Genomic DNA, 21,381 nt, shown 5'->3' with positions numbered 1-21,381 from the left:
CTAAAGACCTAATTTACATTTTAGCTCTAAGATGAGTCAATCCCATATATATGTTATTGTGTTTCATTTGATAATGACACAAATCCTTTTCTACTGATTGGAAATAATACTTAGCCAAATTTTGCTTATTTCCAGAAACCTTATCAAGGCAATAATTTACAATGTACATAGCAGGTGAATTTTTTTATTAGCAAAATAGCATTATTTTGATCGTGATAAATAAGTAGTGTGTCTCTGATTCTACCTGCACAGCAATCTTTTAGCCTCTTTGGGATTCCTTGGGAGCCTCCTGAATAGAGACCTCAAACTCCATAGGGTGAATGCTGGTCTGCCTTTGAGGCACTGTACCCAGGTGGAAAACACAGGACTAGGATTTCCTCCTTTCTTCATTTCCTTAGGATTAAAATGTATATGAGGGGACTTGAAAAAGTTCATGGAAAAATGGAATTAAAAGGTAAAAATAATGGCACCAAAAAAATAAAAAATAAAAAAAATATATAAACTGTATTTCTCAACATAAGCTCTATCAAGGTCAAGACACTTTTGTAATCAATGATATCAGCCATTTAGTCCATCCATAAAGAACTGAGGGTCCTGGGAATTTAACCATGTCAACGCAGTCTTTACATTATCAACTAAAGAAAAATGGGTGACTTTAAAGATATTTTTAAGACTAGAAAACAAAAAGGAGTCAGAAGGAGCCAAACCAAGACTGCTAACGTGATTAACAACAATTTATTGTATATTTTAAAATAACTAAAAGAATGGAATTAGTTCCTAACACAAATGATAAATGTTTGTGATGGATACCTCCAATTATCCTGATTTGATCAGTACACACCATATGCCTGTATCAAAACATCACATGTATCCTATAAATATATACAACTACTATGTATCCATATAATTAAAAATAAAATTTTTTAAATACGTAGTTTTCTGCTGTTCTAACAACAAATAAGAAGACTATAAGGTGGATGCCTAATTATTTCTCACCAAAAATCTTGCAAAATTGCCTTTGACGAAAGGAATGACCAGGAGCACTGTGGTGGTGAAGGACTCTCTGGTGACACTTTCCCATGCATTTTTCTGCTAACACTTTGGCTTTCTCACAACACTCTCATAATAAGCAGAGGTTACCATTTTTTGGCCGTCCAGAAAGTCAACAAGCAAAATGCCTTGAGCATCACAAAAAACTGTTGCCATGATCTTGAGCAGACCACTTTTGCTTTGCCTGGACCACTTCCCACCTCTTGGTAGCCATTGCTTTAACTGTGCTTTGTCTTTAGGATCATTTGGGGTAAAGCCATGTTTCATCTCCTGTTACAATTCTTCAAAGAACTGCTGCAGGATCTTGATCTCATTTTTTAAAATTTCGATTGAAAGCTCTAGTCTTGTCTACAACTGATCTGGGCACAAGTTTTGGCACCTGTTGAGTGGAAAGTTTGTTCAACTTTAATTTTTCAGTCAGAGTTGTGTAAGCTGAACCAATTGAGATATCTGTGGTGTTGGCTATTGTTTCTGCTGTTAATCATCAGTCCTCTTCAATTATGGCATGAACAATATGACTTTTTTCCTTGTGAATTGATGTGGATGGTCTGCCACTGTGGGCGTCACCTTCAACATTGTCTCATTCCTTCTTAAAACGAGTTATCCTATCCATTTGTAAACTGATGATTTCTTTAGGGCATTGTCCCCATGAACTTTTCATAAAGCATCAATGATTTGACCATTCTTCCACCCAAGTTTCATCGTAAGTTTGATGTTGTTCTTGCTTCAATTTTAGCAGAATTCATGTTGTTCTGAAAGGGGCTCTTTTCATACTGATGTCTTATCATTCTTAGTGCCTCAAACTAGATCCTGTTCAGAACATAACAATATTTTGATGCAAAAATTTTTTTTTAATCTGTGCATAGTTTTTCCATAATACACACTTTCCATGAACTTTTTGAAGACTCTTCACATTTTTCTTTATTCCCATCCCCACCACAAGCCACAAGACACTACCTCCTCCCCATGAAATGGTAGCATGTAATAGAAAACAGTACTTACACAATGTTGACTCCTTCAAAATATTCATTTATTTAATGCATAAATAAATAGAACTGCTGCCACCAAAAGACTCACTTCCTAAACCATCTATATTCAAATCAATTTTATAATATTATTAACTTGCCTAATTCTAGCAACCAAAAATGCATACACAGCTGCAAGCCTTTACCTGTGAAGACAGCTTTGTTAATCTTCAGCTAGGGCTAAGGCTCTGACTTTGTTTAATGCCTACCTGAAAACCTACCACAAGATAGTGTTTTAATATATTTTTCCTGTTGTTCCGTACACAGTTTCCAGAGTTATAGAATGATCATGCTACAATGCAGGGAGGAAAGGGTTGAAGGCAACTAGTTTCTATTCACTTATTATTAGGCTTAGGAAAGCTGATCAGTTTTGACAGTTCTAACTAACTCACTGACTTGCTTTCCAAAAAACTAAGGATATTTCCAGCTCAATAGAGTAATTATCCAAAGATTAGTGACCAGTGATTAATTTATCCTCTTAAGGAACCATGAATAATAGGGATTACATTGCCTTGACGTTTTTCTATAACCCATTCTTGGTTGCCAGCAGACACCCAAAGTCATCATGATGAATTAGAGGAAGAAGACTGATTAATTGGATTAAGCATTACTTTTACCAGATTTTTCAAAAATAGTCTGATTTTTTATTTAAGTGGCTCAATATTTGTTTCCTAATCAAAGTTACAAAATATAGCTACCACATATACAAAATTAATTATAATAGCACATACACAACAAATGAACAAAGTTATAGAAAACCGTGTTTTGAAGTCAATATCAAAAACTTGCATTGTTCTTTTGTGATTCCTGACCTTTGTTATTACCAAGACTCTTTTTGCCTGCTATGTTGGCATGGGATTTAGAAGACTATATAGCTTCTGCTTCTCAAACTCTAAGAGGAAAAAAAATGCTTTAATTGGACTTCCCTTTTCCTTCCCTTCCCCATAATTGTTAGAAATCAAATTTACTAGTCAGAAAGCGAGTACTTCAGTTCATCCCAGCCCACACAGCAGCAGACAAGCAGGTCAAAATACTGCCTTATACCCTGACATCTGTTTTAATACAGACCTTGTAAATGAAGCCAAATGACATTAAAAGATGAAACAGTTACTGGAAGGATAAGGGTGTTTTGGCTTACAAAAAGGGACAGATACCCTCTTCTTGCACAACTGCCAATTCCCTTTTATCCACCCCCAGCTGTTACTGGTTCTTCCTCCAGGGTCACTGCACTTCCAGCACCTTCAGTTTCAATCACAAGAGAGCAATTCAGAACCTGAGTCCTGAGAGATTACAACACAGCACGTGAGTCAACATACACACCCCACATAGAGGCACTGTGCCAACCTGCTCAATAACAATCGTATTTAACATATATGCAGTGCTTTATGCATCTAAAAGTACTGATACTCTATTCTCTTGAGTTTCACTGCTCACTGTGTGACAGGAAACTAAGGCAAAATACACTTGTGTGTGGCCAAGCACCCAGTTATTATCTCAATTAGGACCGACTACATTCCTGGCCAGAAAGTACCACAAGATGACACCTCCTCCCCTGTCAAACCTCAGATGTTTAATGTGAGTGTGCAAAAACAAGTCATGTTTCTTAATAAACTGTACAATATTCTACCCTAGTCCTAGATAGCAGAGAACTTAACTTCATTTATTCTAGTTTTTAGCTTTCCTTGACAATTTTTTTAAAAGAGTAGAACCTACATTTAAAAGAATTAGTTGTTTTCATTATGAATTGTCAATGAAGTAGCTGCCTCATTTACTAAACTCTGTGAAGGATGATGTACAAAATAACATCATTTGCTTGTTGAACAGGTTTTCCACCATTGTTGATACTTTACATTTAAATTTGAAATACATAAATTAATTGAAACAATTCCAAGCTATTCTCACAATCTCTTCTAGAACATCTTGAAAATAAGACTTATAGACTGATTTAATTACATCACAAATGAAAAAAAAGAGTAACATGCCAAAAGTCTTAGAGGTCCCATCCAATTCAAGGGGAAAAAAAACCCCAAAGTCTTAAGACAAAGTTTTGGAAATACTTAAAACAGTGATAGTAAAAAAATACAAACCAGGCAGGTAGCTCAGGCCTGTAATCCCAGCACTCTGGGAGACTGAGACAAGAGCATCTTTTGAGCTCAAGAATTCAAGACCAGCCTGAGCAAGAGTGAGACCCCATCTCTACTAAAAATAGAAAAAAATTAGTCAGGAATAGTGGTGCGGGCCTATAGTCCCAGCTATTCGGGAGGCTGAGGCAGGAGGATCGCTTGAGCCCAGGAGTTTGATGTTGCTGTGAGCTAGGCTGACGCCATGGCACTCTAACCCAGGTTACAGAGTGAAACTCTATCTCAAAAAAACCAAAAATAAATAAAAATAAAAATCTGACCCTTAGAAAGATGTAGAACTGAATTAGAGAAATCTAAATGCCAGAAAGATGTTTTAAGAAATGAAGTTTTGTTACTTTTAAATATAATGATTTCAATGGAAACGAACTAAACTACCCAGGAGCAGCCTCTGGATCTGCTCAAGGCAGAATTGCTGAGTTTCTATAACATTATCTAATATGATGATATGTTCCTCTTAGAGACATATGCTCTTTCCAAGCCCCACCTCTGGCCTCAGCTTCACTCTGAGACTCCAAGTTTGCATTTCTAGTTATCTGCCTGCCATCACCCCTAATGTCCTGCTGACTTTTAATACTCTACATATCTAAAATGTGAGCCAGCCTTTCCCTGGCAACTCCTCTTCCTCATGCCCTGTTTCTGTCAATGGTAACATCTGGCACTATGGACACAATTTTTAGGGGCCAGTACAAAATGAAAATGTATGTGGGGCTCCCTGATCAAAAATTACTAAGACACAGGCTCCAAGCCTGGGCAATAGTGAGACCCTATTTCTACAAAAAATTTAAAACATTAGCCTGGCTTGGTGGCACTTGCCTGTAGTCCCAGATACTCGGGAGGCTGAGGCAGGAAGATTACTTGAGGTGGAGGCTGCAGTGAGCTATCATGACTCTACTGTACTCTAGCCTGAGCAACAGAGCAAGACTCTGTCTCAAAAAAAAAAAAAAAAAAAAAAAGACACAAGCTCCAGACATAGGCATTATCTGTTATCTGTTTTGGAGTTCTTTATCACTGTCCACACCCATCATTTGCCAGAATTCCTGCAGTTTATCCTTTGAAATGCCTCATATCTGTCCCTTCGTTCCCATTTCCACTGCTACTCCTCAAATCTCACCCAGCTTTCGGTCAGGGGCTTTGTAATTCGTATGCCTCCTATTTCTTTCGTCTGCACCACAGTGATAGTTATATGATAGGATTACTGGCTAAATAAAACAAAATAATATAAAATACATAGTAAAACACAGTAGAAACATTCAGTATTAGAACTGCCTCCTAGCCCTTGCCCAGGCCTTGTACCCTCACCTGGAATACCCTTTTCTGTTAAATATGCAGAGGAAAGTCTACCAATCCCTTAAGGCCTAACTCAAAACCTACTCCCATGAACCCTTCCCTAATCAGCTCGGTCAGAAGTTACTTCACTTTCCTCTAAAATCCTGGATCTTGTTTGCACTGCATTTAGCATGTATAGCATATTGCCTCTGAATTATGTATGTACGTATCATTTTGTCTCTCTCATAACCTCTCAAAGGCATGGAATAAGTCAAATTCATTTCTGTTTCTTGCATGGCCCTTAGTACATATTTGGTACTTAACAAATTAAATGATTTCTATATCTTCTTTTAAAAATAAATAAAAGCAAAAAAACTAAAGATACACACACCACATACCACAAAAAATTAATTAACAAATAAAAGATATTTTCAACAGAATTAGGCTGAGTCCAGAGTAAGCTGAGGCAAGGTGATAGCACTGAAAGAATGAGACATGGCTGCTCTTGCAGACTTGATACTCTGAAGAGATGTCACATGGACGAATCACAAAATCCTCATGGCCAAGTCTCCGCATGGTTAATTCTCAACCTACCCCCAACCCCAAGAAAGACCTTGATCAACAGCTGGGCTGAAAGCAGAGTAAAGGGGAAAAGAGAATGTCATACCTACCAAGGTGTGTCAGGTGAGAATCTAAGGCCTAGGATGATCTTGGGTCTTCCTAATATTCCCATCTATGATAACAAAGTTTTACTCTACTATATTCATTGGTATATGTCCTCTTGTATTTCCAGATATTATAACATATAATTGCCAGGCCATTTGCTGCTTCTAAAGGGCTAAAAAACTGGAAAAGCTGTCTTATAAGCAATGAAATATGATTTTAAACTAATTTTTAAAAATAAGATTGGTACTTATCAAATTAGCAAATATTAATAAAAACAAAATCCTTTGCCTTTGTTTTGTTGGTGTAAAAAATAAATAAATAAAATACATAAAAATAAAACCTAACATTGTAGGGCCTTCAGGAAGCCAGCACAGTGCTAGTGGCACAGTAAACAGGTTCCAGTTTTCTAAAGAATAATCTGGCAATGTGTAACAAGTTTATAAAGTTATTCATAGCCTTTGTACCAGTAATCTCACTTTTGGACATATACCCAAGGAAGCAATCCAAAAATGGAAAAAAACAATTTGTTCAAAGATATACACAGACATACTACTTATACTAACACTTATACTATCACTGCCTGATACTCAAACACCCAGCAAAAGAGGCCTGGTTGAGTAACCTAGGGTAGACCAGTATGGTAGAATACCATACTTCTTGAAAAAATTAAGTAGGTATCCTATGTGATATAGAAAAATGCACCTAAAAATGTTTACCAAAAAACAGAAAACAAAAGTAAATGTTTACACATTCCTTATTTGCAATTCTGAAATCCCAAACCCAAAATTCTTGTAAAATAGTATTAACACTCACTTAGAAATAAAACCTGATCTGAACTGACATAGGGCTACTCCTAGTCTCTATTTGTCCCTCTTACTCTGAATATCCATGTATTTTGCTGCAGAAATGCTAATGTACTTGATCACAGGGTGCCTCAAACTCCCCTAGGGGTGTTAAAAAATACAGATATCTGTACAAGGTTACTTTTTTAAAGTTTGAAAAAACCTGAACTCCAAAACATATACGGCCCCAAGGGTTTCAGATAAAGGATTACTATACTGAAGTGTCTGTGATGAATAACATGCACATATGCATCAGTTGTAAATTTCAAGTAAAAGAGTTAAAGTTAGGTGTTCTCTAACTTTATTGATAAAACTGCTTAAAAAGAGTGTATTCTTTAAGGAAGGCTAAACTTACAATGCTGTATCTGTGGGAGTAAAAAAGACAAATAACTATAGATAAACCAAATCCCTCTTCAAATAATTACAGATTCAAAACCAATAAAATGGAACTCATTACAATTTCTTTACTTAGATTCAAGTAGATTTCTATGGAAGATTTCACAACATTTCTGGGGAAAGTTCAGTCTTCTGTCTTACTGAGCATCATTTACAGACACAAATTTATTGAAAGAAATGATAAATTCTCATGTTTTATAAACAACTTTCCAGGTGACCCTTCAATAGACTGATCTAAAATTTAAATCATTTAAAAGCATTACTTTAAATCTTTTCGTTTAAATGAACATTTAAAACAACTATTTTTTACATAAGCAAAGACCCTCTGAGGTTTTTTCCCCCCCAGTGGCCAGCAATAAAATGTGGAAAAAAAATAATCTATTTGCCTTTGCTCCCTATACAAGTAGCCTGTGCACCAAAAATACGTAAGAACCACCAAAACAAAGTTTTAGATTAGAAATTATTTATCAATTCTAGATTTAATGTTTCCTATATAATTATGCATAAAACACAAATATAAATCTATTATCTCTTTTATCTGATCCTTCTTTACAGCTCATACCCCTCCCCTCAAAAAAAGAAAAAAATCAGTAAGAATTTAATGTGTAATCTCTGGCTGGGGTTCAGGTGTTAATTAATACCACATAACCTAGATCTTAACAATTGTGAATCTGATATTAAACATCTCTGTTTTGATCCAAAAATCAAAATATGGCAAAGAATCTGATCTTACTTAAAATCATGCCCTAAAAAAATAAAATAAAATCATGTCCTTTTTCCAGTTCCAGCCTATTCCACAATGAATATTTTTCTCTGAGTAGAAAGAGACAAAACATAGCACTTACACCTAAAACTTCATACATCTATCATTTATTCCTACAAAACAGCTTATTCTTAGGGCAAGTTTACTATTATAGTCATTAATAACTACCTGGTTGGGAGTACTGTTGTCAAAGTTGGAGTGTTACATTACTGTAAGGACAACAATGGCAACTTTCTGCTCCCATTTGCACTAAAACATCAATTAACTTTGTGGAATGTCTTGTTTAAACAACCACTGACAAATGTGAATCCTTTGAGATGCTGCCCTTTGAAACTGCAACATGAAGTCAAAACTAATAAAAAGGATAATTAAGCAAGATTAAAAGATTTCTAATAAAAAAAAATAGTCACCAGACTAACCCACTGCACTTGGCATTAATACTTACCCACCCAGAAAAGTCAATAAATATCTCCACTTAATGAGTAAGTGGTTTTCTATTTTCATAAAACACATCTCAGAATTGGTTTTTGGATCCAATCTAAGTATATCACAAAAATAAATTTTGGGCCGCTGCTCACACCTGTAATCCTCGCACTCTGGGAGGCCCAGGCAGGAGGATCACTTGAGCCCAGGAGTTTGAGGTTGCAGTTAGCTAAGATGAAGCCACTGCACTCTACCCAGGGTGACGGAGTGAGACCCTATGTCAAACAAAGGAATGAACAAAGGAACAAACAAACAAACAAGTAAATAAATAAATTTTGGCTTTCTGAACACATGCAGAACACTGCTGATGCAATTTACTCTTTAGCAAAAATCAGGCACTAACTGAACTGCAGACCAATATCCCTTCCCCTGAATTTTATCCATTTATTTTTTTATTTTATTTTTTTGAGACGGAGTCTTGCTCTGTTGTCCTGGGTAGAGTGCAGTGGGGTCATCATAGCTCACTGCAACCTCAAACTCCTGGGTTCAAGCAATACTCCTGCCTCAGCCTCCCAAATACCTGGGACTACAGGAGTGCGCCACGGATGCCTGGCTAATTTTTCTATTTTTAGTAGAGATGGAGTCTCACTCTTGCTCAGGCTGGTCTCAAACTCCTGACCTTAAGCAATCCTCCCACCTCAGCCTCCCAGAGTGCTAGGATTATAGGCGTGAGCCACCGCACCTGGCCTACCCCTTAATTTAACCACTGGCCTTTCATTTAGATTTAACTATCTACAGCATATCTTTAATTGAATTTAAAAGTCTTTAGTGAGTGATTCTCAAGTCGGGGAACTGGAGGAGAAGGTAGCACAGTTCCCCTCACTAAGAGGAACATATCAGAAGTTCCAGAGAAGTGTGTCTGTCCTGGTGGACCTGTCTCAGAACAAGAGTTAAGATGATTCCAAGTAGGTCAAAGGGCACCCAGCACCAAAGAACAAAAGCTGTCCTTGAGGCCCACTGGGATGAGAAAAAGGAATCCAGGAGGAGTAAAGACAGAGCCTGAGAAAACACCTGCCAGAGACAAAACTTCTCAGAGATAAAGTTCAAGAACAATGTTAGGCATACCAGAAGGCAGGTAGAGGAAAAGGCAAACAAGGTGGAGGCCCTTGGAAAAATCCCCTCTATGGGAACTGAAGTCCTTGACTGCCACCAACAAATGATTTTTATGTGCTCTTTCCACTTTTTTTTTTTTTTTTTTTTTTGAGACAGAGTCTCGCTCTGTTGCCCTGGCTAGAGTGAGTGCCGAGGCGTCAGCCTAGCTCACAGCAACCTCAAACTCCTGGGCTTAAGCGATCCTACTGCCTCAGCCTCCCGAGTAGCTGGGAATACAGAGGCATGCGCCACCATGCCCAGCTAATTTTTTCTATATATATTTTTTTAGTTGTCCAGATAGTTTGTTTCTATTTTTAGTAGAGACGGGGTCTCGCTCAGGCTGGTCTCGAACTCCTGACCTCGAGCGATCCACCCGCCTCGGCCTCCCAGAGGGCTAGGATTACAGGCGTGAGCCACCGCGCCCGGCCTGCTCTTTCCAAAGATGGACTGTATATCACCATGAGAGAGGTAAATGTGTAATATGTGCTGTAAATTCTCTATCTTAAAAATCCTTTTGGTTTAAAAAAAAAAAAAAAAAAAAAGAAGTTCCAGAGAGGCACATTTAGTAATTAAAAAAAAAAAAAGCACTCAATATTATAATTTTGTACTTAAAAAAAAGAAAAAGAATCCTAATTATTTCCATAACACAACTAAAAGTAAAGCTTGACAAAATCTTGCCTGATGGATAAACAGAAGCATGGCTTTATCTTCTGAATATTAGGGATGCTCATTCACAAGAAAGGTACACTACCCTTGGATGTGTGCATCAAAATTTTCAAGGGCCATAACATTTTTCTGTTTATCAAGAGAGAATAAAGGGAGTTAGAAATACTGCTCTGATCCACATAAATTATTTCAAATCTGTATTTCATACTTACCCTCATAATTAAAAATTTGTGAAATTAAAAAAAAAATTCTGACTTGGGAATAAGGCAAGTCATCTCCTCAGCTCCTTATTTCTAGTTCCTATATGCAAGGTGAGGAATTACTTTTGCTGTTAATGAAGGCACTTTAGCAAGGAAGGTATGATCACGCACATTTGGCATATGTATGTCTGAAAGCACTGCTTTCCTCCATTACCGCAGTCTCTGATAGGCTGTCTCACTTGTGTGGTCGGTTTGCGTAGTTGCCAGGCATGCTGGAGTTGCCCGATCAGAATCTCTGCCAATAAAAACACCCCCAGTCCCTGCGTGGGTGGCACCAGGCTAGGCAAGTGCTCAGAACTACAGTGAGCTGTTTGAGTTATGTTTGGGGTTTAGTTTGTTTTTGTTAAGGTTTGTTTAATTTGAATACAAGATTAGATTTCTGGCTGGGCTGTGATAACTCTAAATAGAATTCTTTTCCAAAAATGACTTCACAGGATTTGTGATGTCTTGGGTAGGAAACACTATTGAGGTTCTAGAGAACATGCAAGTAAATATGCAGGAAATAGTTTCAAGAGGGGAAAAAGGTGAGATTCTACTTTCAGGACAACTTTGACATAAGTACAAACTTTTACCCAGCCAAAAAGATGCTCTGAAGTTCAACCTAATGGATATAAACACTGATATTATGTGGCCCAAACCTAAACTGTACAAGTGGCAACTTCCTTATCTATAAATGGAGGTAATGACACACTACAAGGCTACTCTAAAAAATAAAGTAATGCACATGAAAGCACTTTCTTTATGGTAAAGGACTATAAAATTATCACTTAAGTATGGATTATCTTAAAAATGTCTTTCACAGAATGCTACATTAAAATAGGTTGAAATTGGGTTCTCTGTCTTCTACTTTAAGCATAATTCATAACTCATTTGAATTCATCCTCAAAACTCCAAAATGCAGCTACCTCCAACATTCCAAATATATCAAATACATAACAACAATTGCATAAAATCATTGTTTGTGTCCCAGGCTTGTGTCATAAGGAATAAAATGTGCAACCATTTCATTGGAATCTTACAAGGACTAACAACCACAATGAAGAGAGGAATGACACACACAAAGGCACAAAGGTAGCAAGATAAATTTGGGCAAGTGCAAGGCCTTCAGCTCTGCTGGAGCACAAAGACCAAGAAGGGACAGGGGTGAGAGGCCAGGCCAGAGGCTGAGGCAAGGGCCAGAGCAAGCAGGCCTTTGGAGTGAGGAATCTGACACTTTCCTAAAAGTAATGAGTGTCACTGATGGCATTCAAACAGAAAAATTATACAGTCCAATATGTCAGAAAAATCACTCAGGTATATAACTGAGGACAAGCAGATCTATTAAGGAGTTATAACAATAATTGTGGCAAAAGGAATGAGGGCATGAATTAAGACGAAACAGTGAAGGAAAAGAAGGATTGATTCATGAAGAATTAAGGAGGTAAATACAAAAGGACTTAGATTTAATAAAATAGGTAAGGAAGGGGCAAAAATAAGAACTTAATATAAATTCTAAGTTTCTAACTTAAGCAACCAGAGATGTCATACGTTGAGAAAATTCAGAAGGAGAGATATGGATTCAGAAGGAAGGTTGTATGGGGTGGCTAAAATATGAGATCACTTTAGTTGAGTATGATGTACCTGTGTACCCAAATAGAACTGTCCAGAAATAGTAAATATGGGTCTTGAACACAGAAAAGGGATTTGAAAATAACAGCCCAAAGACAGCGGCTACAACCACAGGTCATATGAGGAAGACAGGAAAAGTGAAGCAAGTACATGGCCAGGGAATGAGCCTCAAGGAACTGCAACATGGGTTCAACATGGACCCATGTGAGAATCTGGAGCAAGGCCGGGCATGGTGGCTCATGTCTGTAATCCTAGTACTCTGGGAGGCAGAGGTGGGAGGATGGCTTGAGGTCAGGAGATCAAGACCAGCCTCAGCAAGAGTGAGACTCCATCTCTACTAAATAATAGAAATAAATTAGTTGGGCAACTAAAAATAGAAAAAATTAACCAGGCATGGTGGCACTGGCCTGTAGTCCCAGCTACTCGGGAGGCTGAGGCAGGAGGATGGCTTGAGCCAAGGAGTTTGAGGTTGCTGTAAGCTAGGCTGATGCCACAGCACTCTAGCCTGGGCAACAGAGTGAGGGCAAATCACTACAAGAGCACAGAGTACCATTTGTTCTAAAAGACACTTCAATACCTCTCTTGAAATAATTCTGTTATGCTTCTAATTTTAGATAAATGAATTCTTTCGGCAGTGAATTTTACTGATAAAAATCCCATGCTAAAGCACCATAAGTTGGGAAGGATAGTAAGAGGAGTTTAAAAAAAATAGGAATGCTCATATTGTTGTATTTAATTAGAATTCACTATACACTACTCACTATTCAGTCTTGCTCTGAATCCACAAACTTTCTGGAAATAGAGTATGAAGGGCTCACACTCTACTCATTTCTTTTTTCTTTTTCTTTTTTGAGACAGGGTCTTCCTCTATCTCCTGGGCTAGAGTGCAGTGGCATCTTCATAGTTCACTACAACCTCAAACTCCTGGGCTTGAGTGATCCTCTTGCCTCTGGAGTAGCTGGGACTACAGGTTCGCACCAACACACCAAGCTAATTTTTCTATTTTTGGTAGAGACGGGGTCTCACTCTTGCTCAGGCTGGTCCCTAACTCCTGGCCTCAAGTGATCCTCCCGCCTCCGCCTCCCAAAGTGCTAGGGTTACAGACATGAGCCACTATACAAGCCTCATTTCTTTATTATTTTAAAATCCTGGAACCATTTTTGTGGTCTGACTTATTTTAGCAGGCAGTTTAGATGAGTTTATTGTCATGAGTGAGTTCTCTTAGCTTTTCTACCTCTCTTCCGATGCAAATTATAATCAGGTATTTTTCTTATAGTGAAAGATATATAGGACCATGAACCAGATTATTTGTTTACTGTGACCAGCTCAATAAAGCACTGTTACTAAAAACTTGCTTTTTCTACCCTGATCTTGGTTGAAACGGAAAACATACATACATACATACATAAATAAATAAACTTTCCTAAGATACAGAAATAATTATACAGGCAGCTTTTCCCACCAAACAAAACTACTTAGCATAAAGGCAAGACATAGCAGTTAACTTCTGAACTATAGCCAAGATCCCTACAATTTAAGATGTAGCATACAACTGCATTATGTAGATATCAGTATAACTGTAAATGTGACAACTTGGGGGTCGGGGTGGGGGAACAAACCTTCAGGAACCACAGACTGACTTGAAGTTTCAGAAGGGCTCATAAGATATATTGAGAGGTGCTGCAAGATCATTCATCCCTAAATGCTATTGAAAATCCTACTTTGTGATTATATCTGCCTAAAGAGCAATCTGTCTCCACAGAGGGAAGGTGGAGTTGCAGTAAAGATCATATCCAAAGAGTCTTCCTTTTAGGACCTTTTTGATAGTCCACTTTTAAACTATTGAATTCTTAATGTTTTGATTTACACTTCAAATATCCAACAGAGAAGTGCAGTGTGAAACGTTTCCCAAACTTAACCACAGACCTCCACTTTCAAGAAAGGCTATTAAAGAACACATCTGGGGAATTACTGGAAGAAATAAGGGTCTTCTTGACCAAGTCTCTCGGCCACAAAAACATAATTTCTTCAAAAAGATATCATTAACTATCCTAAATACTGATTCTGAAAACATACTTAAATAGATATTTTTCTAGAATGGTAACTATGTACCAAAAAAATACATTTTTTTAAGTTTTAAATACATATTTTTTAAAAGTCAATATATCATTAAAATATTTTTCTTTCTCCATGAAGAAAGCAGATAATTAAAGGAGATTAAAACTCTAGCAAGATCCCAGAGAGTATCCATGGCATTGCATCAAGAAGATAAAAACCTTAGACTCTATCAGTCCCATGGGTTTTCCAATATCCAGCAGAGATAAAGTTGCAACTTCTAGGGAAAAACAATGTTCCAATTAGTTATAGTATCTGTTTTAGTTTTTCCAAAAACATCTGATTCCCCTCCACCCAGGCAAGAAGGATCTGTGAGGCATACCTCTGAGTGCCATGCCATCAGCAGCTGGGTACCATAATGGGGCCATGATGCCATCAGCAATTTTTTTTTCTTTTTAGAGACAGGGTTTCACTCTGTCTTCCAGGCTGGTGTGCAGTGGCACAATCGTAGCTCACTGGAGCCTTTTTTTTGTTTTTGTTTTTGTTTTCTCACTGTACCTTGAACTCCTGGGCTTAAGTGATCCTCCAGCCTCAGCCTCCCAAGTAGCTGGGACTTTGCACACACACTAACACATCTGGCTAATTTTTCTTACTTTTTGTAGAGATGGGGGTTTTGTGATGTTGCCCAGGCTGGTCTCGAATTCCTGGCCTGAAGAGATCCTCCTGCCTTTTCCTCCCAAAATGCTGGGATTACAGTTGTGAGCCACCGCATCTGGCTGATGACAGACTTTATGAAATGCCTCTGTGTGTGCACAGAGGGAAAGAGAAATGGGGGGGAATAGAGGAAAAGTGGGGGGGAAGATGGAGTGAGAGCAATCTCACCAATAAGTGGCTTAAAGACTATCCTTTTTTTTTGGGGGGGGGGGACAGAGTCTTGCTCTGTTGCCTCAGCTAGAGTGCGGTGGCATCAGCCTAGCTCACAGTAACCTCAAGCTCCTGGGCTCAAGCAATCCTTCTGCCTCAGCCTCCCGAGTAGCTGGGACTACAGGCATACACCACCATGCCCGGCTAATTTTTCCTATATGTTTTTAGTTGTCCAGCTAATTTCTTTCTATTTTTAGTAGAGACAGGGTCTCGCTCTTGCTCAGACTGGTCTTGAACTCCTGATCTTGAGCAATCCTCCCGCCTCAGCCTCCCAGGGTGCCAGGATTACAGGCGTGAGCCACTACACCCAGCCTTAAAGACTATCTTGTAAGCATTTTTTTCATAGCTGAGGTTAAATCTGCTTTCTTTCTCAGCCCTTAAAATTTTTCAGTCATATATATGTATTACATAGTGCCCAAGTAATGGCCATTGTTCAATCTAGCTCCTGTGTTATACAGGGCCATTCCAAGTGCATAGGGTCTTTGTGTAAGAATCAGACCAAGAGCACCCAGATCACAGTCTAGTTCTCAGTTCCCACTTAGTCCTGAGTTGGGTACCCTTATGCAAGAGCACAACCATATACAGCAGTCATGCAGAGAGGTACAAATATCTTTATACATTTAACTAGCAGACCTGTACAATCGCTTATATGATGCACACCCACACATACTGAAACATGACTGAAAGAGTTGTCAATGACTGAACCGAGTAAATGGAGAAAGATACTCATCAAAACTGAAAACAGGAAGTTTCAAAGAATTCAAAAGAAAAACCAGGTTCTTTTCCTTTCCCTCACCTTCACCTACCCAGTACTGGGATATTGTTGCTAGTTGGAACTTTGAGGACAAGTTATAGGTAGAGGCTTCAATACTGCAAAATTCTGATCCCTCACAAAGCTATGGTCTCTCTTCAGTAGTTGCTCGCTCTCTCCTCAATTTCCCTCAAAAAAAAAAAAAAGAAGAAGAAGAAGAAAAAAGAAGAAAAAGGGCCGGGCACGATGGCTCACGCCTGTAATCCTAGCACTCTGGGAGGCCGAGGCGAGTGGATCGCTCGAGGTCAGGAGTTCGAGACCAGCCTCAGCAAGAGCGAGACCCCGTCTCTACTAAAAATAGAAAGAAATTATCTGGCCAACTAAAATATATATATAGAAAAAATTAGCCGGGCATGGTGGTGCATGCCTATAGTCCCAGCTACTGGGGAGGCTGAGGCAGTAGGATCGCTTAAGCCGAGGAGTTTGAGGTTGTTGTGAGCTAGGCTGACGCCACGGCACTCACTCTAGCCCGGGCAACACAGCGAGACTCTGTCTCAAAAAAAAAAAAAAGAAAAAAAAAAAAGGAGGAGGAGGAGGAGGAGGAAAGAGAGGGAGGGGAATAAAAACACCACAGACACCAATGAAGAAAAAAAAAAACACTCCATGGACACTAAGATCTACTCATCTGAATTTGCAAAAACAATGATAAACAAAAGACTGCTGCTGTTTTGACTGCATTAAAAATCTGTAATCCCAGGCAGGAATATGCTAAATGCTAGAACTAGTCTTACAAGGTTAACTCTGTCAATTCTGCTTCTTCCTGGAGCTTTTCCCTCCCAGATACCCAATACTCATAGAAAAGAAAGAAAATTATTTTTGCTTACCATTGCATATGCATCTCTCTCCTATTAAACTTTACAATGATTGCCTTCCTTAAAAGGCAGGACATCTTATTACATTTTTAATACTTTTGTATCTAGCCCTTTGACCTGCATAACATAGCAGCTTCAATAGCTATTTAAGGAACAGAAATTCCAGGTTAAATATGGTACCTTATTCACATGCACAAGGAGACATGTGCAAGAATATTCATTGCAGCATTGTTTATAAAGTACACTATATACAAAGGAAAACCATATACATTAAAAATAGGAAGATTTTGAGCTGCCAGCTCAAACTGAGGTATTATATGAATAAGTAACAAACATGATGCAGAATAAAAGAAAAGCAAGTTGGAGAACGCTACAAATAGTATAATATTATTTATACAAGATTTTTAAACTCTCAACATTACCCACCATTACTTATGTTTAGAATTTGTTATTACAGTCCTGTTTATTCCTTGTATGCACACTAAAGACCTACGGAATATTCACTCTAAAAATAAAAGAAAATCAAGGTTAAAAAAAAAAAGACTACTAATCATATAAAGTTCCCCCAAATGGCAGTGAGAGAGCCTGACTTAGTAATGGAAATCACTTAGCAGCCCTTAAAGTCAGCTGATGTGTTCTACCTCCATTCTGCTACTCACCACTACACTTTATTTCACTGAGCTTCAGTTTTCTCACCTAAATGGGGTTGAGAGTGTCCACCTCGTAGGATGAAGTCAAATAATTTATGTTAAAGTGTTATACACAAAGGTCTTAGTCTTGTTTTTTGCCTTATTGGTCAAGATGTCATATAATAACGCTCTACAAGGAGGAAAATACTGAATCTGCACCTTTTGCATCTAATTTACTACATGGTTAAAAAAAAAGAAGAAGAACACAATAGGAAGGGGCAGCCCCTCACCTGCATCTTCCCTGTCCCTAATTCCCTAGTTTGGCTGACACCTATACTTTCTATATTTAGCACAGACTGCAAAAAAGAAAGAACAAAAAAACTAGACACAAAACCGCGGCTTTTGGAGGGCTCCCTTCGTAACTCCCCCGACCCTGGTATAAATCTCCCGTCCCGCCAAACTCCTGCTCCCGCCAACAGACACACACCGCTCTGCAGCCCAGGAGGCAGCCGAACACCACAGTGCGAAGTCGTTGGGATTAGAAAGTTCTGAGGTTCTGTTTGTTTTCACACATTAAATGAAAAGGCTACTGTGCACTGTTAGCGCCTACTCCGCAGAGGACCGAGGAAGACCTTGACAAATAAGTTCTGCTACTTGCTTCCAAACACACAGTCCCTGCATCTGGATTCCATACAAAGACAGGCATACCCAGGCCCCAGGAGCGGCAGGCTCCGTTCGCAACTGGACAGACCCACACACCCTCCGGCACACGGGGACCCACCGATGCTGACACACACCCCACACGCGTGATGCGCTCGGGGGCCCCATTCCCGTCCCCCCGGACTGGCCTCGGCGGGCGCCGCACCTCACCTGTCTTGAAGACCATCTTGTCATCGTCTTTGGAGCCGAAGGTCTCCAGCATGGACACGAACAGCACCCCGCAGGCGTTCTGGATGCCGAACACCGACCCGTTGCACCACATGGCCACCAGCATCACCAGCCAGCCCCAGCCGCCCTCGGGGGGCTCGGGAGGTTCACAGAGCTCCGCGTCCGCTGGCCCCGCCAGCTCCACCTCCACCTTCTCGGCGGCCGCCTCGGGGCCGTCTGAGGGGCCGGGGCCCGGCAGCTTCGCCGCCCCCATGGGCGCGGGGCCGAGCGGCTGCGCCTCGCCCGTGCCCTGCGCGGCGGCGGGCTCCTCCTGGGAGGGCACCATGGCCCAAGCCGCCCCCCTCGGGCGCCAGAGGAGCGCGAGGGGCGCGAGGTCCCAGCGGGCTCACGGAGGAGCTGCCGAGCGCCGGGCAGGCTGTTGAGGCCGAGGCGAGGGCGGCGCAGCCCGGGACGGGCGGGCTGAGCACGGCGCGAGGGCGGCCGCAAGGACAGCGGCGGCGCGCGAGCGCCTCAGGAGCCCAGACTGAGGCCTCACGGTGCACGGCCCCGCACCCCGGCTGGGCCCGCGACCCGCGGCCGGTTCTTAAAAGCGCCCCCAACCCCGCCGGCTGGGGGCGTGGCCGGCAGCGGGACGTGCCCCCAGAGCCTGCAGCTGATTGGCCCGTGGGGAGCGCAGGCGGCCCGCAGGCGCGCGGCGCCAGGTGCCAGCGGCTGGCGGTGTCTATGAAGTTCCCCCAAATGGCAGTAAGAGAGCCTGATTTAGTCATGGAAATCACTTAGCAGCCCTGGAAGTCAGATGATATGTGCTCTATCTCCTCCTACCCAGAGAGGGTCACGGATGTGTAGGTCACCCGCCTCAGAGTATTACCGAAGGAGTGCGTCTTCTCCTGGGTGCGGGCTGGGTGGGCCTTTAGCCTCAACTCACTGACACAGCATCACAACCAAACTAAGATTGCCTCTTGCTTTTGTTTCTGTTTTATTTTTTGGCATTCACCTCTCAATACTAATTATAATATATCAGATACATTATGCCACCTGCCTACTTTAAAAAGGAAGTCGGAAGGATCAGAGGGCTTATTTAATTACTTCAGTTCCGTTCTCCTGCATTCATATACAATTTCCTATGAATACTTGGCACACTGAAGATGCTCATTTTGGAAGACACAGACTGCAATTGCAAAGTCTTCAACCAACAAACATTTCTGACAGACAGCTAGAAAACATTACTTTTCAACTACAGTATGATTATTTTCACTTTAAACAAAAGCTAGGTCGGGCATGGTGGCTCGCTCACGCCTGTAATCCCAGCACTTTGGGAGGCTGAGGCAAGAGGATCACTTGAGATTGGGAGTTTGAGACCAGCCTGGGCAACATAGCAAGACCCTGTCTTTACCAAAAAAAAATTTTTTTAATTAGCCAGGCATGGTGGCGGGCACCTGTAGTTTCAGCTACTGAAGAGGCTGAGGAAGGAGGATCCTTTTATGCTCAGGAGTTCAAGATTACAGTAAACTATGACCATGCCACAGGGCAACAGAGAGAAACCCTGTCTCTAAATAAACAAAAACCAAACCCTGCATTCAACTCTTCTGTCTCCCTGATGCATGTAAAAGAAAGGAAGAGTAATTTATTATGCAATATGGATGATGCTTTTTAATTTCCCAGTTATTCAAATTCTTCACTTCAAAGTCAAAATATGCTAGTTTCTTTATGTGCCCACCACTGTGATGGAGTACACACATTGAGTGGGATTGATCACGTTTCTCTCTCTAGCAGTTCATAAACTGGTAGGAAAAACAGAGTCCTGGGATAGAATAGGAGGCTCAGATGGTAAGAGCTATAATACATGTACAAAGAGAGAGATGGAATGGAGCCATTAAATTCTATTCAAAAAGCTAGAGATGTGATTCTATAACAACTAGTCTTTGAGCTCAGCCCTGACTCATACACAGGACTTCCTTCAGTGGGCAAAGACAGGACAACAGCATTCTAGGTAGAGAAAACAGTGTAAACTAAGGAAAGTAAGGTGTGCTTGCCAAACAGTGAACATAGCTCAAGTGTAATAAATATGCCTTGGGGATGAGGTTAGAATAGCAAACTAAGGAATAGTCACACAAGTGCACAAAAATGAATGTACAAGGATGTTACCCCAGTATTGTTGGAAATAAGAAAAAACTGGAAGCAAAAATGTACATCAGTAGAGGGTTAATTAAATACATACTTTATAACCTCTAAAAGTTAGGATGGTCACCTGCATTTATAGACTTTGAAAGTTAGCCACAACATACTAATTATTGGGCAAAGAAAGCACGTCAAAAAATATATATATGTATAAATTATAACCCAAAATATAACATAAATATCCATGAGCCAATACCGATATAACTAAATGATTAAGTAAATAAGCAGGAGTGGGGAGAGAATAGACAAATCTTTCCTGCTGAAGAATTTCCAATAATTTATGTGGATACTCCACCCTCAAGGAGGTGAAGTACAAAGCTTCACTCCCTAAGTGTGAGTATGCGGAGTGACTTCCTTCCAAAGAGTACAGTACAGAAAGAGGGAAAAAGGAGCAACTTTAGAGTGCAGAAACTGACAAACAGAACCTCAGCCAGGTGATCAAGTATGTGTATCCCTGATACGATGCAATGAAAATGGTAGTTTACCTCTGTGGTCTTTCCCCTGAAACACGTAACCCCAGGCTAACCATCAGAAAAACATTAAACAAATCCCAATCTACATTCTACAAAGTACCTGATAAGTACTCCTCAACACTGTCAAGGTCACCAAAAACAAAGAAAGTCAGAAACTGTCACAGTCAAGAGGAGCCTAAGGAGATGTGATGACTAAATGTAATGTGGTAACCTGGAAGGGATTCTGGAGCAGAAAAAGAACATTAGGTAAAAACTAAGGAAATCTGAATAATGTGTGGACTTTAGTTAATGATAATGTATCAATATTGGTTTATTAATTATAACAAATGTGACATACTAACATAAAATGTTAC

The 21,381-nt window shown here is 40.0% G+C and overlaps 1 protein-coding gene across 1 annotated transcript in view; it reads right to left on the bottom strand.

Moving 5' to 3' along the window:
- SLC16A10 (solute carrier family 16 member 10) overlaps positions 1-18,932 on the bottom strand; it is a 100,563-nt gene extending 81,631 nt beyond the window's left edge. The window contains exon 1 of the mRNA XM_045544189.1: positions 18,360-18,932. Coding sequence (XP_045400145.1) covers positions 18,360-18,702 — 343 coding nt within the window. The 5' untranslated portion in view covers positions 18,703-18,932. The remainder of the gene's footprint in view (positions 1-18,359) is intronic.
- Between the last annotated feature and the right edge of the window lie 2,449 nt (positions 18,933-21,381).

The sequence above is a fragment of the Lemur catta genome, chromosome 2, assembly GCF_020740605.2.
Source record: "Lemur catta isolate mLemCat1 chromosome 2, mLemCat1.pri, whole genome shotgun sequence".
In the NCBI taxonomy this organism is placed as follows: Eukaryota; Metazoa; Chordata; class Mammalia; order Primates; family Lemuridae; genus Lemur; species Lemur catta.
Note: the sequence above shows the minus strand (reverse complement) of the source record. Positions and strands in the feature narration are given on the sequence as shown.